This window comes from Trematomus bernacchii, unplaced genomic scaffold (assembly GCF_902827165.1).
Source record: "Trematomus bernacchii unplaced genomic scaffold, fTreBer1.1, whole genome shotgun sequence".
NCBI classification, from domain to species: domain Eukaryota; kingdom Metazoa; phylum Chordata; class Actinopteri; order Perciformes; family Nototheniidae; genus Trematomus; species Trematomus bernacchii.
Window position 1 is genome coordinate 5,409,601 of NW_022987513.1, and position 22,558 is coordinate 5,432,158.

Here is a 22,558-nt window from a genome sequence, read left to right on the forward strand (position 1 = left end):
GTCAGGAAAGAACATAGATTTTTGTTTTATTTATTTCATGTTTTTGTTGATTTATTGATTTATTTTGATTTATTTTGATTAGATCATAGGTTAAAGAGTTGGAATGATATGATGATTCATACTCATGTACAGTAGGTGGCGTTATGCACCTTTTAAGTTGTTTGCAATCCGCCAAAAACGAGAGAAGAAGAAGAAGAACACTTCCTGGTTGACACAAAACCTCATGTGTGTATCTGCTGTTTAAAATGTCTTTGTTTTGGTGCAGCTATACGTTATTATACGACATTAGCATTATTTGGTTTATACTCTTTTAGTTACAATGCATTAAGTGGATTTATTTCTTGTCCATGAAGACTTCCAACATTTTGACTGCGTTATTTTGAATAATATACACCATGACCAGAGTAAGTAGTTATTTGAATTGGACAACAACCCCTCCAGGCTATGTGGAGAAAGCCTCGCGGTATGTGAAGTCCTCCATGCGCCAGGGCAGAGATGATGAAGTACCTGAGGGACCTGCTGGAGCAGATCGGTAAGGGTTACCTCACATGCCACAATAAATGTTGGGGAGTTGTGAACTATCTGTGATATGTTCAACTACATTTATATTTGCATTGTTATTCCAGTAGCTAATTACCTTTTTGCAATGTTTTAGGAGTTAACTACTTGAACGACAACACATTTGTGTGCATTATTCAATTTAATATTGAATAATCAATTTCTTGCACAATAATATCCTGCATTATATTTGTTACTGGATAGTTGTATTTCCACATGTATATTTTCCACATCCACGTATGTTTATGTTATATGTTTTAACTTTAATGCTATTTTATTTCTATTTCAGAAATATTTTGGACTGTTTATTTCTTGTGTCTTAATTTCTCTTATTGGCTTGTTTTTTATGCTGCTGCAACGCAAACATTTCCCAAATTGGTATCAATAAAGTACCTACCTATCTATTAGTGTTGTCACGATACCAACATTTTGGTTTCGATACCGATACCAAGTAGGGATGCCAGCGATTATTCGATTATTCGAATATTCGTTACAGTCTCCATAATCGAAGATTATTTTTAAAATTCGATTTTATTTATATATTTTTTTATTAATATTTATGTTTTTTTTTTTTTTTCCTGGTTTGGTTTCAACCAAAATATAGACTAATGCTAATAATAATAATAGTATTAATAATTAATAATTAGGTGTCGACTAATCGATTAATATTCGCCAGGGCTGTCCGATTTTCTGGCATCCCTAATACCAAGTCAAGAATTGCGATTCCGATTCTTTTTCGATACCTTTCTTTTATTATTTTCATGATCAATAAAATTGTAGTTTATCTGTTAAGTGTTTTCTTACAACATGGTCTCTTCTTTATACTTGAGTTTATGTGATTTCTTTGATAGTTAACTTTATATTTTATTAACATGTAATAGTACAGTGATATAAATAATTATTGACAAAATGTACATTGCAGATGTTAGCCACATTGGTAAGTTAGCTAAAAAGATAGCCATATTAGACAGTTATCATTGCCATTAATTGCCTCGTCAAACTACGAAAACGTTCGTTTGTCACAAAATAAATTACACTTGTTTGACTTAGATTTGAGGGCATGGGCTTGAGCATGATGTAATTATGTTATCTATCACATTCGCTAACCTGTCTGTCTTTAAATTCTTTAAACAGCTCTGGATGCCGGTCGGCGAGGTGCTTAGCCAAGTTTGATGTGTTGGCTCCCTTGGTTTGCAGGGATCTAAAACATTTCTTACAGACAGGCCTTGTGGTGTCCGTAGGCTTGCCCTCACTGTCAGAGATATAGCTAAAATACTTCCAAATGTAGCTTCTGGCGTCTTTTTTGTCAACAAGCCGAGGCGCAGCGGCAGTTGCACTCCCACTTGCAGCCATGCTTCTCGTTTTCTCACATGCTCTGGCAGCTAGCGCGTGGACGAGAGAGGGGAGGGACTGCAGGCACGACTGCAGTGCAGGGAGTGGAAGCAGAGCGCTGAACACACACGGCTCTTATTAAAACAGCGCTTTCTCACCGGAGTACTTTTCCCCGTCATTCTTAAAGTACGATACTAATGAAACGGAGGAATCGTAACGTTTTTAACGGCAGGGTATCGCGGTACCTTTCAAGTATCGGTACACCGTGCAACATTACTATCTATCTATCTATCTATCTATCTATTAAAAGGATAGAATTGAACCCCATTTGTCAGGCCTCGCCCCTTTTTCTCACATCTGTTTTATTTATTTATTTTACAAAGTACTACGAACAACTCTTTCTAAGTGGCTTGACTTAAACATATTAGATGCTCTTGCTCCTATGTTTTCAGTTCACAGTGGGTGAATTGTTTTCAAATCTGCCTATGATGATTGTGTTTCTGCAGTGACTCTGGAGACAGCCTGTTCATAACTCAGAAGCCAGTACCTGAGGCCGTGAGGACAGGAATACGTACTCGCTACAGCCAGTGGGCAAAACCCTTATCTCCCAGAGACTTTGAAGAAAGCGATGAAAACAAAGAATCGTCAGATTCCGACGATGGAGAATCCCAATCTGGCAAGGTGCAGAGAAGAAAGAAAAACGTGTTGCCAAAATTCAGTTTCCCTTTCCTCGAAGAGAAGAAGCCTGAGCTGTTACCTGTACACAACAAACGCCTTCATGTAAGGATCACAAATAATGTAATACATACACTTAAACAAATGCTTTGAAAATGTAATTCAGTTCTTAATAGTTTCCTTTTTTACAGAGTTATCTGGTGGGAGGCTTCTTTGAATGTGTCAGACTTCTGAGGCAGGGCTGTCAAACAAAAAAGGATGTGGAGTCATCTTTACCAACTGTTGACATGGATGGGGAGCACATATCTCCATTGTCAGAGTAAGTCTATTAGAAGGAATATTCATGCTTACTTGAGGATACATGTAATGGATACTTTTTATTAAGAATACCATTAATGTACCAAATTGTTTTCAAGGGGGCCCGCAGGGACAATACACAAGTTAAGCACAAGTAAATGTAAATAAAAATAAAAACTATAATCAAGATAATGAGATGATACCAAAAATCAAATGGTAAGACTTGGAGGATCAGGAGCTCATGCTCCAAGAAGAGCATGACATGGATAATTCATTCATAAAGTATATACACGTAGTAGCGCCAGTGATAGCATAAAGTAATGAGGTTATAAATCATAATATAGAGGTATATTATGGATATGTTGAACTGATCCTATAATAAGAAGACAAGACATGTTTTAGCAAGTTGAAAGATAATATGGATCAGATATTTAAAGATATATTATTACAATCAGAAGGAGCTTAATCTTAAGATAAGATAAGATATACTTTATTGATCCCAAGTTGGGAAATGTTTTTGTTGCAGCAGCATGTAAAACAGAGTATTGCACATCAATAGAAATACAAATTAAAAGAGGAGAAACATTTCAAAAATAGTAATAAAACAGAACTAAAGAGTAGAAAATATACAAGTTGAACGTAATGACATATTCAATGAAATATAAATGTAAAATGTACAGTATGAAGTTGTGAGGTTATAGTCCAGTAAACAAAAGAGAATGTATGTCCCCTGATGGGATTTTAATAAATCTAGATGCTTATAATATTGATCTGAATGCTTTTGATACTGTTGATTCTCAAAACATATTTGAAGAACACTAAGAGAACCCATCAGCTAGACTGAAGCGGTAGAATAAAATAATTTGTGGGAACCCCCAAAGATCCATTTTAGGGTCTCTTGTTCATTTTTATTTTTTAAATATGAAAAATAACATCAAACTTATTGAAGGTGGGGTAGGTAATTCACTTCAGAAACACTTTTTGTTATATTCCATGGAATGCTCTTAACATCCCGATAGCAATGAATATATTAAATGCTTTGACAATAAATACATTAAAAAATGTCATCTGTGGAAGCCACTGTAAAAAGCACAACCAATTATTTTAGCCAGCCCGGCTAAAATAACTGGTTGAACAACCTGCCCGTCAGCCTTCCATCTCGTGCACCATCTTATCTCGTGCCCTCATTGGCCATGTGTGCGTTCGTGTGTGTTGGAGGAGGGGCTCTGTAAGGAAGTCTGAAGGAAGGGGCAGATTTTTTTCGGCTGCGTACTTTCAAATTCTAGCGCACTCGAACAGAGGCCTGTACTACGAAGCTGGATTTTCGCTTAGCCGGCTGACTTCAGGGAAAACTCTGGCTTTCCGGTCCTACGACGCTGGATCTCTTTTTAGCGGGCTAGATCTCCATGGTAACTTATGCTGAGCGGCTAACCTCCTCGGGAGGAGGTTAGGTTGCAGGCTAAGAGATCAACTCAGTGAAAGCACCGCCTGCTGACCAATCAGAGCTCCGTGTGCGGAGTTTAAAGCTATCAAGTCATATTACAGGATAGAGGAAATACAGAAAAACTGCCGTTGCAGGAAAGACGGCCGGCAAAAATCAACTGACTGTGTGAACGTGAAAATTAATAGAATATCACCTCCCATCTTCAGAGCAATCTGACTATTATAACATTAGCGTTAAGAAAGCTTACTTAAATATCTGCCACAACATAAGTAACCGGATCAGAGTAACATTAAGTACAGTCCGCGGCACTGTGAGTGCAGACGTCGATGTGTCCCATTATCATTCATATCACATCATAATGTATCATATATTTCCTTATTTGAGTCAGCTTCTTGAGCCGTATCTGGCCGTGCAACACTCACAGTGTCACATACTGTATGCAGAAGTATTCTTTTAAGCAACACATTAAGTTGACGAAACACTCGAGTCAAATGTAATTAAAGTCAGATCCACTCGTGTCTTAGACGGGGCAGTGATTTCATAAACCTGTTAATGTACGCATTCAAACACTTTTTCTTTTACCAGCTGTATTCACCTTGCAGGTGCAGCTATGTGGCTTTGATCCTGGATAAAGTGTTTAAGTCATGGATGTTTAAAGTGTAACTTCTTCATATTTGACTAATATTAAAGTTCACTTCTCATTCAGGAAGTATGACGCTGCGCTGTCAGTACGCTTGTCCATGTTTGTGATTGGTCGAATGCTCCAAATACCACCCCTTTCATGTGAACGCGCACCTAACTAGATAGGACACGGCTGGCTTGAGCGATCCACTTGATAACCAGCGTCGTAGTACAGCTTAGCGAGAGCGCGTATGTTTTGGATTGGGCCAACCGGCTAACTCCAACATATCCAGGTTAGGAAAATCAGGCTTCGTAGTACAGGCCTCTGGTTTCTCCATTCTTACTTACCCTACCTTTAATGATGAATATGTTTTTATTTATCTTTCCACACAATGAATCCGTTATTTAAATAAAAAGAGACAAGCGAAAAACACTTTAATCTATTCATGTTAGATTGTTGTGGTGTCATCAATATACAAAGTGTTGATATTTTAAAACTTACATAAATCTCTCCTCTAAAAATATTTTTCAATAGAAGGCTTAAGTCCTTTATTTATTTGTTTTAAATTATTTGTTTTATTCATGTTCAATGATGACCTATATTGTTTGTTTTTGTCTTTCTTAGATCTATTCTTCTATTTCATTGGTTTTATTTTTATAATTCATAATTTCTATTTGCTGTATACATTTGTTTCATTGTATTACTTCTCACAGTTGAATGGTCCTGTATGAAGTAGGGATGGGAATTTGAAAGGAAATGTATATTCGAATATTCGACCCCCCCAAAAAACGGTTAACCGGTTAACAAAAATGTAAATATCCTATAAAAAAAAAATTGTGTCAAAAAAAAGTCAACATTTTTTTTTTTTCGAAAAAGATTTTTCAATAACTTTTGGAAATAAATAAATACATGTTCAAATAAGTATAGAAACCAAGTCGAATTTGTCAGCTGGAACGGAGGTTACGGGTATAGCAAGGTATAGTATGTATATATATATAAGTTTAATTTGGCATAGTTTGCACTCTACACCGCACTCACTAACCTGGTCGAAATATTTCCACACATTACTCCTTTTTGACGCCATGTCAAGACTCTTCTTAGAGTGTAAATAATTACCGGACTATGACTGGTAAAATATGTTGAATACCGGCAAAACTAAATCTCTCCTGTCAAAATGTCTATGTACTTTGCCGCCACACACGGTTGCCAAGCAGTGCTTATTGTTGTTTAGGCTGGCCACTCATGTGTCGCGAGTGTTGACAGTGGGCGGGGGAGCACGCTCATGAACTGTTAGCGCCGGAACCTCGCAACGGCTGCGGAGCGCATTTGGGCATAAGATGAGTTTTGAGTCTGTGTGATTTTCGTGTAGGCAGGGGCAGCAGCCATATCATTAGCTAGAACTAGCTAGATCTGATGGATTTGGACATAAACGCGAGTGAAGTACCGGACGTGAGAGAGAGAGATCAGCACCTGCAGCTCTGCCCGCTGTGAGGGACCGGTGAGCGGAGCAAAACACACCTTTAGACGTCACCTAACACATTTAGCTATGGCACTGTCGTATACATTGAATTATTCAATTTGATAATATCTAATCAACTTAGGCATCCCTCCCAAAAAAAAAAAAAATGTATTAAGAAAAATATTCATAACTCGTATTCGAATACCTGAATAATTATTCGAATACCTGAATAATTTCGAATATTCGATTAATCGTTCCCATCCCTAGTATGAAGTGTGCACCACTTTTAATATTGATAATAAATCGCATATATTCTGTTACAGAGATGACGGAGAAAAGGTGGATGAGGCAGACATCAAAGTGGTCGTAAGCAGGCTGTTCAAATCTTACATCATAGTATATATTGTTTGTGAACTTGGCATTAAGCAATTTTTTCATTTTACAGGAGAGGAAACGATTTGTGGTGCCCTCGAAATCAAGGAGAAAAAAGAAAAGTTCTGCGGCAGAAGATGTCAGGCAGGAAAAAGTAAATGAAAGCTTTGAAACTGACGTGAGAGCAGAGCATTCTTTGGCATCAGTGAGCTGTAACATGGAGGACAAGCGTAAGGAGAAGAAGATAAAGAAAAGGGGTGAGGACATTGAGCAGTTAGGAACAGTTACCGAACCTCCAAATGCTGATGCTGAGACACGGAAGAAGAAAAAGGAAAAAAGGAAAAAACAAGAAGGGATTGTAACTACAAAGGAATGTGAAGAAGAGGAGGCATCAAATCGCACTTTAGATTTGCCGCCAATGTCACCAGCAAACTTAGAGGGATTGGAAAACTGTTCAGAAAATGCTGCAGAATCTCAGGAAACATTAGAATCCAGTTGCGTCAAAAAGAAAAAGTACAGAAAGAAGCGAGCGTCATGTTCTAAAGAAGCTACTCAAGGGTTAGATATCTCTTACTGTCATGAAGGAAATGAAAAGGTTGATAATACCCAAAAAACAAAGGAGGGCCTTGAAGACCAAAATGCTAATCTGACGAAAACGATTAAGAAGAAAAGGACCTCATCCTTCCGTGTTGCTGATGCAGAAGATAATGATGCTCAGACACCCGTGGTACTAAATGACAACGGGGTCAGGAAAAAGAGAAAGCTGTCAGCAGCGCAGGACAGTGTTGAAATAAATCCTGAGCAGGGTTTTGAGGAACCAAACACGGGGGTGAAAAGGACGAAGAAAGAAACGAGAAATGAAACCGAGTCGGTAACCCGCGCGCAAACTTTGAAAAGTGCAGGTGATGTGGAATTTTCTGATGAGACTGTGGTGTTGAAAAAGAAAAGGAAGAAAAAGTCTAAAGTTGAGCCATCCAATGTGATACAAGAGTATCCATCTGCCACTAAAGATGTTGAATCAGTAAAGTCTTCACTCAAAGACTGTAGCTCAGTTTCACACAAGAGAAAAGACAAACGTGCTCCCAGTGCTGAGACTTTACACTCAAAAACTGAAATGTTGCTTTCAGACAGTATCGTTGAAAGCAAATGCAAAACGGTCAGACGAAAACTTCATAATCCAATTGCGGATTTCTATGACTTCTCAGCTTAGGTGAATGGTAGACAAAGTGATGGGTTTGATTGATTTGAGTTTTAAAATAATTCTGGATACCCTAACACACAAAATGACTGATACATTACATGTCTTTTCTTTTTTTTTAAGATGCAAATGCATCTGACACTTTCTCTATCGATTACATGGACAATGTTTTCAGAGAAGCTGTGACAATTTATGTTTTTTTGGTATTTTGTTTTGTATCAAAGCATTTGACTTGCACAGTACTTTACCTTGTTGGTGTTACAATAAACTTGTAAAGGATTAACAAACCAGTCATTTTACTTTTTTATTTCTACCGGTTATCAACATAACAGTAATTGATGATGAATTATGATTCTACATAGCTGAACTTAAGACACTAAATTAAGAAGAAAGGGGAGAACTACGAATGTATGTGTTTTGTTTTTGTTTTTGTCTCCTTTTGTATTTGTATTTATTATTATTTTTTTTTTTGCTTTGTCTCTGTCTTTATATACATGTATGTGTGCACGTGTATGTATGTGTACGTGTATGTGTATATGTGTGTAGGTATACACATATATATGTACATGTGCATATGTGGGTATACATATGTGAGTATATGGGTACATGTACTATGGCTATTATTCTTTATTTCCGTATCTATTAATTAATCTTCTTTTAATATTATCTTTTACATTACTGTATTTTTACCTATATATGTATCTATTTACTTAGTTATTTACTTTATTAGCTACTGTAGGACTGGGAGGGGAGGGGGGGAAAGGGGAAGAAAAAAATAAAATATTGACTTAAATGTAAACTCACTGTGCCTGATTAAATAAAAACAAATTACAAAATAACAGTAATTGAAACTTCATTAAATGATATTAATCAATTTGATGTGAACATTCTTCAATGTAAAACCAAACCATTACTTTAATCTTTATTTATTTATTAATTAAACCTATACATTTGACCACCTAGTCATCCTAATAATACTCAGGTTTGTACATACGAGGAATTTGTTCTGGTGATTTGGTACATAACAATGGACACAGTGTGTAAGTGAGACACAATTATTCAAATTAACTTTGATTGCAAATTATATGATAGTCTGTGAATGACTGTCAGGGTTTGTAATAGCTGTTACAAAGTGCACCATAGGTCAGAACTATCATGAAGTTAATAGGTAATAGAGCCATTGCTATAGGTGAAACATTTACAACAATGTTGTAAATAAGAATGAGAAGCAAATATGTAAGCCTTATTGTACTTGTAAACTGTATCTTAAACTTGGGGAATTTATTTATTTTAAAGGGCGTGACGAGAAGTAATTAATCCAGAAAGGTCCAACACTATGATAACTAAAATATATAAACAATGTTTGAATACTCTTTATTTTTGGAATAATGCCAGCAGACACGAAAATGTATTTATTAATATTTGCTTTCTATATTGTTGTGATCAGTATTACATGGTAACTAGATTACAACTATATAGCAAACATGCCATAAAATGCCACTTTTCAGCCCTATTTTAGTTCTTATGGTGTTTCTGTTATTGTTAAAACATGCTGGGTTTTTTTCTCTCCAAGAAAAACATACTTTTTTTTTGGTATAATGAGCCCCTCCTAGAGTTAAGCCAGACCAAATCAATGCATAGGTAAAAGCAGAGGTGGAAAAAGTACTCAGATCTTGTACGTGAGTAAAAGTAGAAGTCCTACTTAGTTACTTAACACCACTTGGTAAAAGGTACCTACTATTGTAATGCTGTAGATCTGTGATGTCTTTTTGAATCTTACAGAATTTAAGAGGATGAAGTATTAATTTGCCTTTGAATTTAATCACTTTGGTTGCCTTCGTTGTCTTTAGATACAAGTTTTGTTAATCACTGCCCTCCATTGTCTTTTCAAAATAATAATAATATACAGCCTTACAATGGCAGGAACTTTCCATCCATTACTTTGGCCTGGCTTTACTTTATACTGATTGTTACACATTGAGCTTACTGGCTTTGCAAAACAGAGGGAGGGGCTCATTATCATAAGAAAAAAACGTAATAAAAAGCAACTTATGGATGTTTTCTTTGGCTGAACGTATTTTTTAACAACAAAAGCTGCATTTTAAAGTCCCTAAAAAAACGCTTTGGGGTTTTGGCCTATTGTGGCACTGTTGGCTTTCCATACTATCAGCTAGTTGACACGTTACGTAAGCGCGCAGCCACAGAAGGCATTTAAACAGTGAGGCTGCGAAGATCCAGCTGGAAACTTTTCCTCTGCTGCTGACGCTCCAGAGACCTGTGTGTCTTCACCTTCAACACTCGGCACACATTCACCACCCAGACATGTCCTCTTTTAACAGCATTGCGAGCTTGGAAGAGGCAAGGAGAGTGGCTATTTTCGGAGGAACGCACGGGAATGAGATGTCAGGCGTGACGCTGGTGAACCTGTGGGTGAAAAACGGCGCCGAGATCCAGAGGAAAGGGGTCGAAACCAAACCGTTCATCACCAACCCGAAGGCTGTGGAGAAGTGCGCCAGATATGTGGACACGGACCTAAACCGAGCCTTCACCCCGGAAAACCTCAGGTAAAAACGGCCTCACGCCTCAGAGCTGTCAGTGTGGCTGGATCTGGATGTTGTTGTTGTGGTCACTGTCTGCTGTCATACATGTTGAATGGAAACATTACACCTATCCATATAAAATTCACATATGACCACGAATGTGATTTTACTGATTATATATCTTTGGTTAAAAGAAACATGACACCTATAGGCCTACTGTACATTGTCGGAATGGACTTGTGGACATTTTCTCGTTGGGGCCGTTTTTTTGGGAATTGAAATGACTAAAATCAAGGATCGATCATTGGAGATTTCTATGTGTTGTGAAATGTAATGACATGCATTATTGACACCTGTCAGACAAATGCGGGATATGTTAAGACATCCTGCTTAGAAAACATGTAGTTATAACAATAGAATGAAAAACAACGTCTGGATTGAAATGTAGAATAACGGGTTACACTAGGATGGTTTTTAAAACACGATTTACACTGTCACGCAATCCAACTGTTATTATCTCTGGTGAATGTGTGTTTACCACTAGCATGTCTCCCCCCCTCCCCCCTCCCCCCACAATATCAGAGCAGCGTGTCCCGGATTTGATCTGACTCTGAGCCAGCAGGGAAAACGTGAGCGAAACGTGGCCGCGAATTAAGATGTGCTTTTTTTTCTTCATTCGTGCCTCTTCGTTTGCAATATAGCGGAAGCTTTACGCAAATGCTGGCTCATAGAGACTGCGTGCATGAACGCACAAAGCAGTGGTTGGATCTGTTCATAAATCACCATAGGAGTCCTATAATAACATTCCCAAGGTTATTATAGTGTGTCCTACTGGGGCAAGTTGTAAAGTAGTGTTATCACGTGATGTATCTATATGGGCTCGAACTTGGCCTTTTAACCTTGGGCTAGGCAATATGTTGATATTACTGTATATCGATATTTCTATGAGACTAAATGATGTGTTACATTTTGTATGTTGTCATATTTTGTTCCTGCTTCTAAAGGTTGCATTGAAGCAGTTCTATCATTTCCTTTAACCATTTAGTCAATATGTAACCAATACTGATAATTATTTAGCAAAAATCTTAATGAGTAAATATTTGGTTAAAGCCCTGACTGTCAACCCTACAATTTAGTTGCAATATCGATATTGAGGTATATGGATAAATATATAATATTTGATTTTTTTTTCTCCATATCACCCAGCCCTAATTTTACAGTTACAATTAAAGTTCTGTTGTCGTTTCGTTTTTAGGTATTTTACTTAATGTAATGATGCACAGATTGTTCTGTATGCGGTTATTACCTCATCTGCCACTTTTAAAATGACCGTTTAAAAGTATTTTCTATACTTTCAGTTTGGCATGTCTGGAGGTAATCTATAAAAAGATTATCCACTTCTCTAAAAAAAAGCCCATGGTGTTGTTTTCATCCGCCTTTTCCTTTGACTGTGTTAACTGTCCTCTCAGTTGTCGGCTGTGTGTTGGAGACCACTTGTATCCGCTGTGGCTCACTGTGGTTGTGTACCAATGTCCCTTCAATCCAGACAATACCGGATATTTGCTGAAAGTGGGGTGAAAAGAGCAGATGTGAGGGAGGCGAGACAATATGCACAGCAGAGGTGCTATTCTACAGTAGTTAGGAGAATGTCCTAGACCAGTTGTTATTCTAAAATGCTTTTAAAGGGCTAAGAGAAAAAAGGGAACTCTCATTCTGTGCTCAGTGTTGAATGTCTGTCTGAGCACAGACAAGGAAGGTATGCCTGAGGGGGAAAAAACCAAGGTATGCGGAGAGAAAAAACCCAACTTTAGACTTGACACGAAACAAATCTCTCAAGGATTGGAGCAGACATACAAGGCTTGGGGAAAATGGCTGGCATTTCTTCTTAACATTCACAAAAGGGGGCCACTGTTGAACTGCTGAATCCAGTGTTTGTATTCCAACCTATAACATAGGGCTACCATGAGGTGGAATCATAGTTATAATCAAGACAAAATATGCAGGTATTAATGTTTTTTAGTTTTCCATATTTGAAGAACTGTAGTGAATACAAAGCATACACTAACTCTTTTTTTCTTTCTGACTTTGCTCTCGCAGTTACTGTGATAACTTGTCAATCATAAAGATTATGCCAAACAGTTAGGTGAAAGTGTTACAGAGCATGTAGGACAAGTAGACAATTATTAACATGGTTCTTATTCATCATTCCATCAGCAGAATTTTATGATAAGCTGTGAATGTGTTACCAACTTTTTCATCGCTGTATGTGTAAGGTAAGGTAAGGTACGTTTATTTATAGCACATTTTCAGCATGTCGGACATATATTGGGGTCCCAAACCATTTAATGCTTTATACTGTAAGTTAGCAATAACATTTTAAAATCAATTCTGTAAGCTACTGGTAGCCAGTGCAGACATTTAAGAACTGGGGTGATGTGTTCTACTCTTTTTGATTTGGTCAGGACTCTGGCAGCAGCGTTCTGGATTAGTTGCAGTTTTTCAAGGGATTTTTTACAGAGACCTGTAAATACACTGTTACAGTAATGTGTGTGTGTTTGTTTTTGTGTGTCTGTGCGCTGCAGTGCCCCTCGAGGAGACAACCAGCCCTACGAGGTGCAGAGAGCCCAGGAGATCAACAGGATATTCGGACCCAAAGGAAGCCCAGATGCCTACGATGTTATCTTCGACCTCCACAACACGACGTCCAACATGGGCTGCACCCTGATCCTGGAGAGCTCCAAAGACCACTTCAATCTGCAGATGATGAACTACATCAAGGTGACGGCCTCCAAGAGCTAATGTTGAATTATACGGCACACCTTTTAAGGAGCATTCATCTGTAACATTAGCTGTTTTTCAAGAGTTCCTTTTATAACATTTAACACCAGACTAGGCCAGTGGCAATAACTGCTTTTAATGGAAGATATATAGTCCAAGAAACATTTGAAATAAAGATGAGATGATAGATAGATAGATAGATAGATAGATAGATAGATAGATACTTTATTTATCCCAAATTGGGAAGTTATTTTGTCACAGCAGCAGTGTTGTCAAGCATTACACAAGTTAAAAATAAGGGACGAATGTAAGGAAAATTCAAATTAGCAGCAAGTATATACAAATTTACAATGAAAAGGAAATATATCACTAGAGTATCTAAATAATACACAATATAAAGAAAATATTGAGTATTCTACAAGATACATTCTCACTAAGCTACAGAAATGTATAGAAATATACTACAGACGCAACAATATAATTACAATTTTAAGACACTTAAATGTCACAGATATGATAATAACATAGAGGCATAATAATGTCTCCCTATCAAAGGGAGTTCACATATCAAAGAGGAGAGAGCTTAAAGTGGACATTGTACTGTAAACAAACATAAATGTAATTGATATAATTACAATTGATAGATACAGAAATAATCAAGATCATATCAATATATCGAACGTTAAGTAGATAAGGTGAAAATGATCAAGATAATATCTGGGGGCGGCCGAAATTTCAGGCTATGTCCTCCCCCCTTCACCATTGTATCTATCAACTAAAGGCACTCTGGTCCAAAAAGTATATTTAAAAAGAAAATCATGTCCGTATGTTCCAAGATAAGTAGGTAACCTAAAAATGATTGTCCACATATTGAACCATAAGTCAAGATATTGTTTCAGGCCTACACTATACCATAGACGCATTCTCCATTAATATGTTTAATGGGACCTTCACTTCTCAATGTAGTGTGTTTTAGGCGTTTTTAGACTCACACTGAATAGAAGAAAGTTAAAGGGGGTGACTGGGAGTTCAAAGATCTTTGCACTTTAAAGTAAATATTTAGCTAAAAGGTCTCTCTGGAGAGATTCAGTTAACCCTTTGTAGATAATATAATCAACAGTTTACCTTTACGTGTTAGACACACTCATTTAAAGGTTCAACCATCCAAATACTTGAGCCTGTTTTCTTATGAGTCTGAGAAGATGTCTTCTTCTTTTGTAAAATACGGTATATGTAGTATTTGAACTATGACATAACATTTATTTTAAGCACATATACCTTTAAAACTTTACAAACCTCACATTGCATAAGCTGGCGTTCCTGTTTGGAATGTATTGAACTGCTTGAGCTGTTCAACAAAAATGAAGGTATTCAGACTAGTAACACCAGGGAGGGAAAGAGCTGCCAAAAGCAACAAAGCAGAAAAATGTGTTTTGAACTTAGAAAAAAGATTGAACAAACGGATACAAAGATAGAAGATTACCCCTCAAATGGCGACTTAGCTTCCCCACTAATTCAGAGACCTGAGTCAAGACATAAGAAAAAGATAGTTTTTAAACTTTTTTTTTTTGGATACTTTCAGGTTCGAGGGTCGATATCACATTTTGAAAGTGATACAAATATAAATCCAAACTCATTATGTAACTGTTACACAGTGTAATAAAACAATAATGTTTAACCTAGTTTCATCCAATGGTCAGATTTGTGTTCTAGAAATGTTTGCAAATGTGCAAAGATAATGCCTCATGTGCATATTAAAATAACATATCAGAACATCTGTAATACAAAAAAAGGCTCTAAATGTAACGTCAGTAATACACTGGTGCTGCTTAGGTATGTAATTACCTGAAGCTAACTTCTAGCTTGTTTGACTTGTTTTGCAGAAAGCCATCGCTCCAAGTAGTTGTCTTGTTCTGCTGAATGAACATCCTCTTTTGAAATATTCCACTTCCCGCTCTATTGCCAAGCACCCTGTTGGTGAGTCTCTCTCAAGTCTTTCAAGCAAATGTCCCTTGGAAAAATGAACCTACAATATTCCCTCGACAGTTGCCAAATGTGTCTTCTGGTTTGTTTCATTTCAGGTCTGGAAGTGGGTCCCCAGCCTCAAGGTGTTTTGAGGAGCAACATATTTGAAGCTATGAGGGTGATACTGAAACATGCGCTAGACTTCATTGAACTGTTTAATGAAGGTAAGGCAGGCACACTGTAGCGGCTTACCATTTTAAGCTTTAACACGCTACACAGGCCACATCATAGGACTTTAAAAGATTAGCAGTTGAGATTGAAGCAAACATGATTCCTAAAGTTTGCAGTTTCTAGAATCCGACTCATGTTATGAATCATATGTGTTATATAAAAGAAAAACAAGTTGTTTACTTCCCTGTTTGTCTGCCTCATCTTGACGAGAAACATCTTGTGACAAAACGCCCATGGGTGCCAGTCCGATTCTGTACCTGCATCCCGTTCTCTCTCTTACCCTTAGGCACAAAAGAGCGTTTGCAATGTTTAGGCAGCCGTTCCTTCCTCTTTTACGTAAACAATCAGTCCGTGCCAAGTGTGAGTTGCAGTCTGTTGGTATCTGCCCAGCCTGTTGAATGGCCTGCTTGTTTTTAGAGTCTGGTTGCCAATGGTGCGTTAATCTTCTGTCGTGGGGCCTGCACTGGTGCTGATGAATGCCCTGGCATGGTTATGAATCAGTGTTCCTGCCCTTTGAAGCTGAACATCACCAAGAAACAACTTGTTCAGAGAGAACACTGTCTGAACATTTGTCCCTTTTGCTCTGTGCTGCCGCTTGCATATTAATACAGCCAAGTGGTCTCACACTTAGTGGTAAAGCAGTTCAATTGAGCTTGACTTACTGAATGTGCAAGCTCTGCCACAAACCACTGCACATCCTGTTTAGCTCAGTTTGAATAATGCCACTTTGGCACTGTGTGGCTCCTTCCAGCTTCTATAGCAAAGTCCTATAATGTAGCTATGTCAGAGATTAACTATACAGAAAAGTCAAAGTCAACTTTATTGTCAATCTTCTATGTGAGATACAGACAGAGAGATTTAAATGCTGTTTCTCACAATCTCGAGGAATACAAATTAAAATATATTTTTTTTAAATCACAGTTTGCAAATGCAACCATAATGCCCACTAAAAGTAAAAATAAAAATTATGCAATTTCAATTTTTTTTTTACGGATTATGTCCTTTATTCTCAACATAAAATATAATAACATAATAACAATGCTTAATATATTTACAATGTACGTTTATATTAGGTCTTCAACTATCCAAATTATTGTTACTGTATACACACTCCAAATGAATAGACTAAGTATATTTCTGTCTTTGTAGTCTACATTCGATACGGGTCATTTGATTTCATGCAGTTTTAGTTCCCTGTATACAATGGTACTTGTGCTCATATAAAGCACGTTTTTTGTCTCTTTTTCTTCTCTGTTTAAATTGTTTTATCCTCCTATACTCAGAAGCAATACCCTTGTTATTAGCTCTAGCCTATTAGGATTGATATCGCCTATTCTTTTCTTTGTACATTTACAACAAGTTTTTGGAATACCTTATTATCCAGGATGCTAACCGTATGGGGGATGTTGTGTTATGTGTGTTGTTCAGGCATGGAGTTCCCTTCCTGTACAGTAAAAGTTTTCCGGGTCTTAGAGAGGATCGACTACCCCAGAGATGCCAACGGAAACATCATAGCTATGGTGCATCCCAATCTGCAGGTAAACATCTGAACTACAGCCGCCTTCACCGACCAGAAATCTGATCTATTGAACCTGTAAATATGATGTGACCAGAGATGTCTCATTTCCTCTTTCATAACAAAAGAGGAAATGAGACATCTCTGGTCACTGTGAGACTTTATTGTTTTAGTTTGAGCAACATACTCAAGTTACTTTCCCCGTGGTTATTGCTTGTTGTTTCAGGACTGTGACTGGGAGCCGCTGAACCCCGGTGACCCTATGTTCCAAACGTTTGATGGAAAGACCATCCGGTTCCAAGGCTCAGGAACGGTCTACCCCACTTTTATTAATGAGGCGGCCTATTATGAAAAACAACAGGCATTTGTTACCACCAGACGAGAAAGCTTGGTGGCCAGTTCCATCAGAAAAGTATGAAAACTGTTTGTAAAGGCTTCAATGATTCTTTGTTAGCCACAATAACAAATCTGTGTATAGACTTTTCTCACCTAATAATGACGAGATACCATCTTTTACACACTGATTTCTTTTTTCTATGCATTTACTATCTCCTAACTATGCAAAGAACCTTTTTTAGAGGCTTTGCAAAAAGTCACTGTGAAAGTCTTTGATTTAAAGGCTGGTATATTGCTGTGGTAAGTATTTATGATACTGATGTTATTTAAAAAATATATTTACATTAAATCAACTAAGTTTTTATAACATTAAACGCCAAGCCTAATTATTGATGGCTTATAAATCACCATACATCACTCTTTAAGTTTCTTACAACTGCTCAGGACAGCCATTTTGGATCATAACCTGCAACCTTTGACCCAAAACTGTAGTTGTTTGTCCTCTTATATATATTTGTAACATCTTTTGAAGGGTGTGTTTGTGGCCTTTGATACATACCTGTAACTCCAGGGGTTGCATCTGTGGTGCTGTCCTAGTCTTGCCTTAATAGAGATTTAAGAAAAAAAACTTGCACAACAAAAATTTGAAGTGAAATTTGTAGAAAATATATGTGTTGGATAACATATTTTGATAAGAAAGTGTCCTGTTCCTCTAAACAAATGGGATGCAGTTTGAAACATGTTTTATAATCATATATTTGTGTCTATTTTGATATACTTGTACTGTACGTTTTAAGTGACGTTTAGGATTCTCGGAGGGCATATGTACTTTTAATATTTTTTTACGTCTTTGTTGTGTCAAAGTGTATCGCTGTGGTGTTACGCTCATTCATTTTCCAATTAGCAATATTTTTGGTAGCACTATTTATGTGATGAGTAACGTTTACTGTCTTAAAGTCCTGTGGAAATTATCCGATCAATAAATGTAGTACTATGCTAAACTGGGATATTTAGTTGTTTGTAGATGCACCCTTTCATAATGAGTTGCCTTGACTCGTCATGCTTGTTTTGTCAGTTAGAGCAAATGGTTCCCAACCTAGGGGTCCCGACCCCTAATAGGCATTTCCAATGTTTCAATGGGGGTCAGGAGACCTTTCTTGATTTATTGGGTTTTAGACAAGTTTTCAAAAAAGATATGCATTTCGCTCTAGATGTTATTGATTTCTGTGTAGACAATCTTATTTATAAAGTTTGACTTAATATTTAAGACGTAAACCTTTATTTAAATCACGGGATAAGGGCCAAGTGAAGATCCTAAAACAAGCTTTATTTTCAAAGAGGGCAATTTGCATAATGAGTACTTTTACTTTTGGTACTTTAAAGTGGACCTATCATGCTATATTTAAATTATATATTGTAGGGCCATACCTATATAAGGTATATTTATATGTTTCTGTTTTCAAAATACCAAACAGATCATGCATTTTAGCCATGCCTCATTTCGCTCTATTTGCTGTTCTCCAGCCCTGTTTTTGCAGGGGGCTGATTCTGTGAGCTGCAGCTGACCACGCCCCCCTGCAGGAGAGGGGAGCCGTGCTCTGATCAAGTCGAGAGGGGGAGAAAAAAAGATCTCTGTCCTCCGTGTTTTATTATATTATTATAGGCCTATAGAGTCATTATTCATTTGTTTTAAAGCTCAATAAATAACAAAGAAGACCTTTGACCGGCACTTTTCTAATTTTGTCCGGAAGATTTAAACTTTAACGGACATCTTGACCGGCGAAAGAAACTGAAACTGAAACTCTGCCGCACAGTCCCCTCGTTCCTTGGAAGAGGCGGAGAGGTGGGTGTTTGTCATCTGCTGGTGGACTAACCGGAGAGAATTACAGTGCTTGCCTCGACGGGGAGGGATTGCATTGAATTAAAGCAGCGGGAGCAAACGCTTGCCTCGGGGAGGGAGAAAAAAAGCCACAGCGGAGAATAAACAGAAGGGTAACCATGGTAACTATGGGCGGGAAGTCTTCTTCGCTGCTTTTGTGGCAGACTACAGCGCCACTTACAGGCCTGGCATATGTACTACAGCGTCTCCACCGCTTTCGAGCGGCAATGGCCGGCCGTGGCCCAACCCCACATTCCCCTGATAGGTGGAGAGTTGGCCCAATAGCCGTAGCGCCACTTCTGTGACATATGTCCTCTTTAAAAAAATAATAATACCTGAGAAACTTGTATTTAAAATTGTTTATACAGATGTAGCACTTCATTTCAGACGCCTACCCGTGCGGGTCCGTGATATGTGCGGGGTGGGCCCCTGCTGAAAAGGAAAACCCCCCGCAGGACTTGATACGCCCCCTTGATAAATACATTTAATTATAATGAAACCAGCTGCAATGGATCATGGATCCACCAGGGGGTGCAGTGATTAAAAAGCTTCCACAGTGGAACTCATGTGAAATAAAAAATAAACAGCTGATAGATCTACAGTAGAGGTATCTGATATAGCGGATATTTGTTAAGATCCATATGTCACGGATAGGATCATATTCTGTGCTAAAGAGACATGTAATTATTTACAAAACATCACCATGTTTTTATTTAACAAAATAATGTTGTTTAATCCACGTTGGTGTAAATACAAAACCATCGCTATGTTTTTTTGTCAGGAAATGCAGACCGGCTCACACAAACGATTTGTAATCATCATCCTCACGATCATTTAATGTATCATATGTTCGCCGAATTGAAATGAATGCACTAATACATGTAGTTTAATCCACGTGAATTAACTACAAAAATAATCGGTTTGTTTTTACATCACATCCGACCGGAGGAAAATACAGCACGGCTCTCACTACCGATAATCCTAATCCCACGGGCAAACAATAATATGTACAGTGTTAATAGTTTACTGTATTATTAGTGTCTAATATTACTGCTATAACAATCACACATTGAGTTGTTAAAATCAGACCGTTTTTTTTTTTTAAACAGTCTGAATGAAACGGCAGCTCTCAGGTGATCATATATCATCAGCTGCTCTGCTCACTCCTTTCCTGTAAATTAACCTACAGGTCCAGCCCACACATATGACAGCGCAGTTGCTCCATCATTCACTGTAAAAACTGTTGCTTTGGTAAAACTTAAAAAATATGTGTCAAGTGATTCCAAGCAATTTTAAGAGTTTAGTCAACTTTTGCATTTTTTGAGTTGGTGAAATATACTTTTTTTTGTTTTCCTCTACTCAAGAATGTGTTACTTTGCGAAAAATTAAAAAATATGTGTCAAGCGATTCCAAGCAATTATAGGAGTTGGATAAACTCACTAATGTGATTTTTTCTGCATATGAAAAGATGAGATGAGCCTACAATTAAAAGCCCAGATATTAAGTGTAACCAATGCAAATAACAATCTGCTAAGAACCACACGAGAATAAAGTAAATTATAAAACACAATTGAGTTGCCGGAACCTATATACGACAAACTCTTCCTGATTTGAATCCAACCCTTTAAATATTTGATAGCATTGAAACATTGCAGATTAAACAAATAAATTAAAAAAGGGAACGTTATGGACATGTTAATACGTTTTATTCAAATTTGATTATTTCAAAACAGTTGTCATAAAAGAGTAACAAGTTTGTTTAAAAGCACAACACATTAACATACATGGAGACACATGGTTATTACTTGATGGTTATAACTGCATCTGGCTCTTGGGCAATGTATAACTTCATGCTGTGCATCACGAGCCTGTTGCACTTCGACCTCTGCTGTTCCCTGTAAATACAAACAAAACACTAAATTGAGTACAAATCAGGACACACCATGTGTTTTCCTCAAAACAAAAATCAAATCCGTCTTGAAAACATAACGAGCCAGTTTACATTAGCTGTTAACAGACGGTAACAGAGGTGCTATTCACATGCATTACAAGGGGTTTAAGCCATCAAAAAAAGGCTGGTTTGCAAGAAAATGAACCACATAGTCATGATATTGATATAGTTCATAAAATGTCCAACTACTTATTTTTAACCCCACCTCATGCTCAGAGATTTATATAAAGTGGGACATGGGTCCTAGAATAAAAAGAACAGACGATTATTTCAACTTTTATCTTGATAAGTGAGAGCGCAGGCCAGTCTACATGAATGCAGGGCAAGGCACGTTTCTGTCCAAAGGTTCCATGATGGAGTCGATCATGTTTTTAAAATATCACTTTGAGTGGTGACACTAGTGCTGCATAGTTAACATCTCCATCCCATCTGTGATTAAAAAAATAGAAATGGGTACGTTTACCTGATGCTCATTATATTAGTATGTAAACATAACACGTCTTGAATTAACCTCTGAAACAACAACTAGTCTGACACACTCAAGGGCTTACCTAATGTGAACCTGAAGTCCATAGCAGGAGGCAAAATGTCTTCAAGAGGAGGTGTGACTTTTCTGGTGAGGCAAATGAAAGAACAAAGTAGTTACATGATGACAATGCAGAGATGGAGTACTCGAGTCCTGGACTCGGACTCGAGTCGGACTCGAGTGCCGATTTTCGGGACTCGTGACTCGACTCGGACTCCCGCACTGATTGACGCGACTCGGACTTGGACTCGTGAATTCTCGCGCACGATGACTTGGACTCGGACTCGGACTCGGACTCGTGAATTATCGCGTACGCTGACTTGGACTCGGACTCGGACTCGTGAATTTTTCCCCCCATGATGACTCGGACTCGACTTGTACATTGACGCTCAGCCTTGGACTCGGACTCGGACTCGAGCAAGTTTTCTATAGAGTCTGATGTCCTCTATCCTGGCGTGTGCACCGGCTGCGAGGCGAGTTCACGTACTGGGCCCCGCTATTCCAGTCTAAAGATGTCTAGAGACACACCCCGCATCGTGCTGTATGCTTTCACACATTCTGCTTCCACATTGGAAAAGAGCAGCGCAAAATGCTCTATGTGGAAACAATATTGAAGAGAAGGCTCCGTAACACATTACTCTAAACATCGAGTTCAGACATATAGGCTGTCTTGAACACTATCATCAGAGTAACGTGATCTAATCAATACATAAAGATTCAGCCGATAACACGAAAGCATATGGCTACTTAACATGCAGAATGACGTCATTTTGCATGCTAAGTAGCCATGTGCTTTCTGGGGCTCAATCTTTATCAGTAAACCGATTTAACCGGTAAAAGTTCCTTCAAAATAAGAGTCCCGATCTTATTACTATCAAA

The 22,558-nt window shown here is 37.8% G+C and overlaps 1 protein-coding gene across 2 annotated transcripts; it reads left to right on the forward strand.

The window, feature by feature from the left end:
- Nucleotides 1-198: 198 nt before the first annotated feature.
- Nucleotides 199-18,324, forward strand: aspa (aspartoacylase). 2 transcript variants are annotated; one of them, XM_034113665.1, is made up of 9 exons: nucleotides 199-532; nucleotides 2,397-2,670; nucleotides 2,757-2,884; nucleotides 10,297-10,521; nucleotides 13,080-13,275; nucleotides 15,159-15,252; nucleotides 15,357-15,464; nucleotides 16,900-17,009; nucleotides 17,214-18,324. In XM_034113665.1, exons 1-9 carry the CDS (start codon nucleotides 396-398, stop codon nucleotides 17,403-17,405), a joined length of 1,464 nt encoding a protein of 487 aa, XP_033969556.1. In that variant the 5' UTR covers nucleotides 199-395; the 3' UTR covers nucleotides 17,406-18,324. The 2 variants fall into 2 exon arrangements, with proteins under 2 accessions (XP_033969556.1, XP_033969550.1); XM_034113659.1 differs by lacking the exons at nucleotides 10,297-10,521; nucleotides 13,080-13,275; nucleotides 15,159-15,252; ... (1 more) ...; nucleotides 16,900-17,009; nucleotides 17,214-18,324 and adding exons at nucleotides 6,711-6,753; nucleotides 6,833-8,247.
- Nucleotides 18,325-22,558: the final 4,234 nt, after the last annotated feature.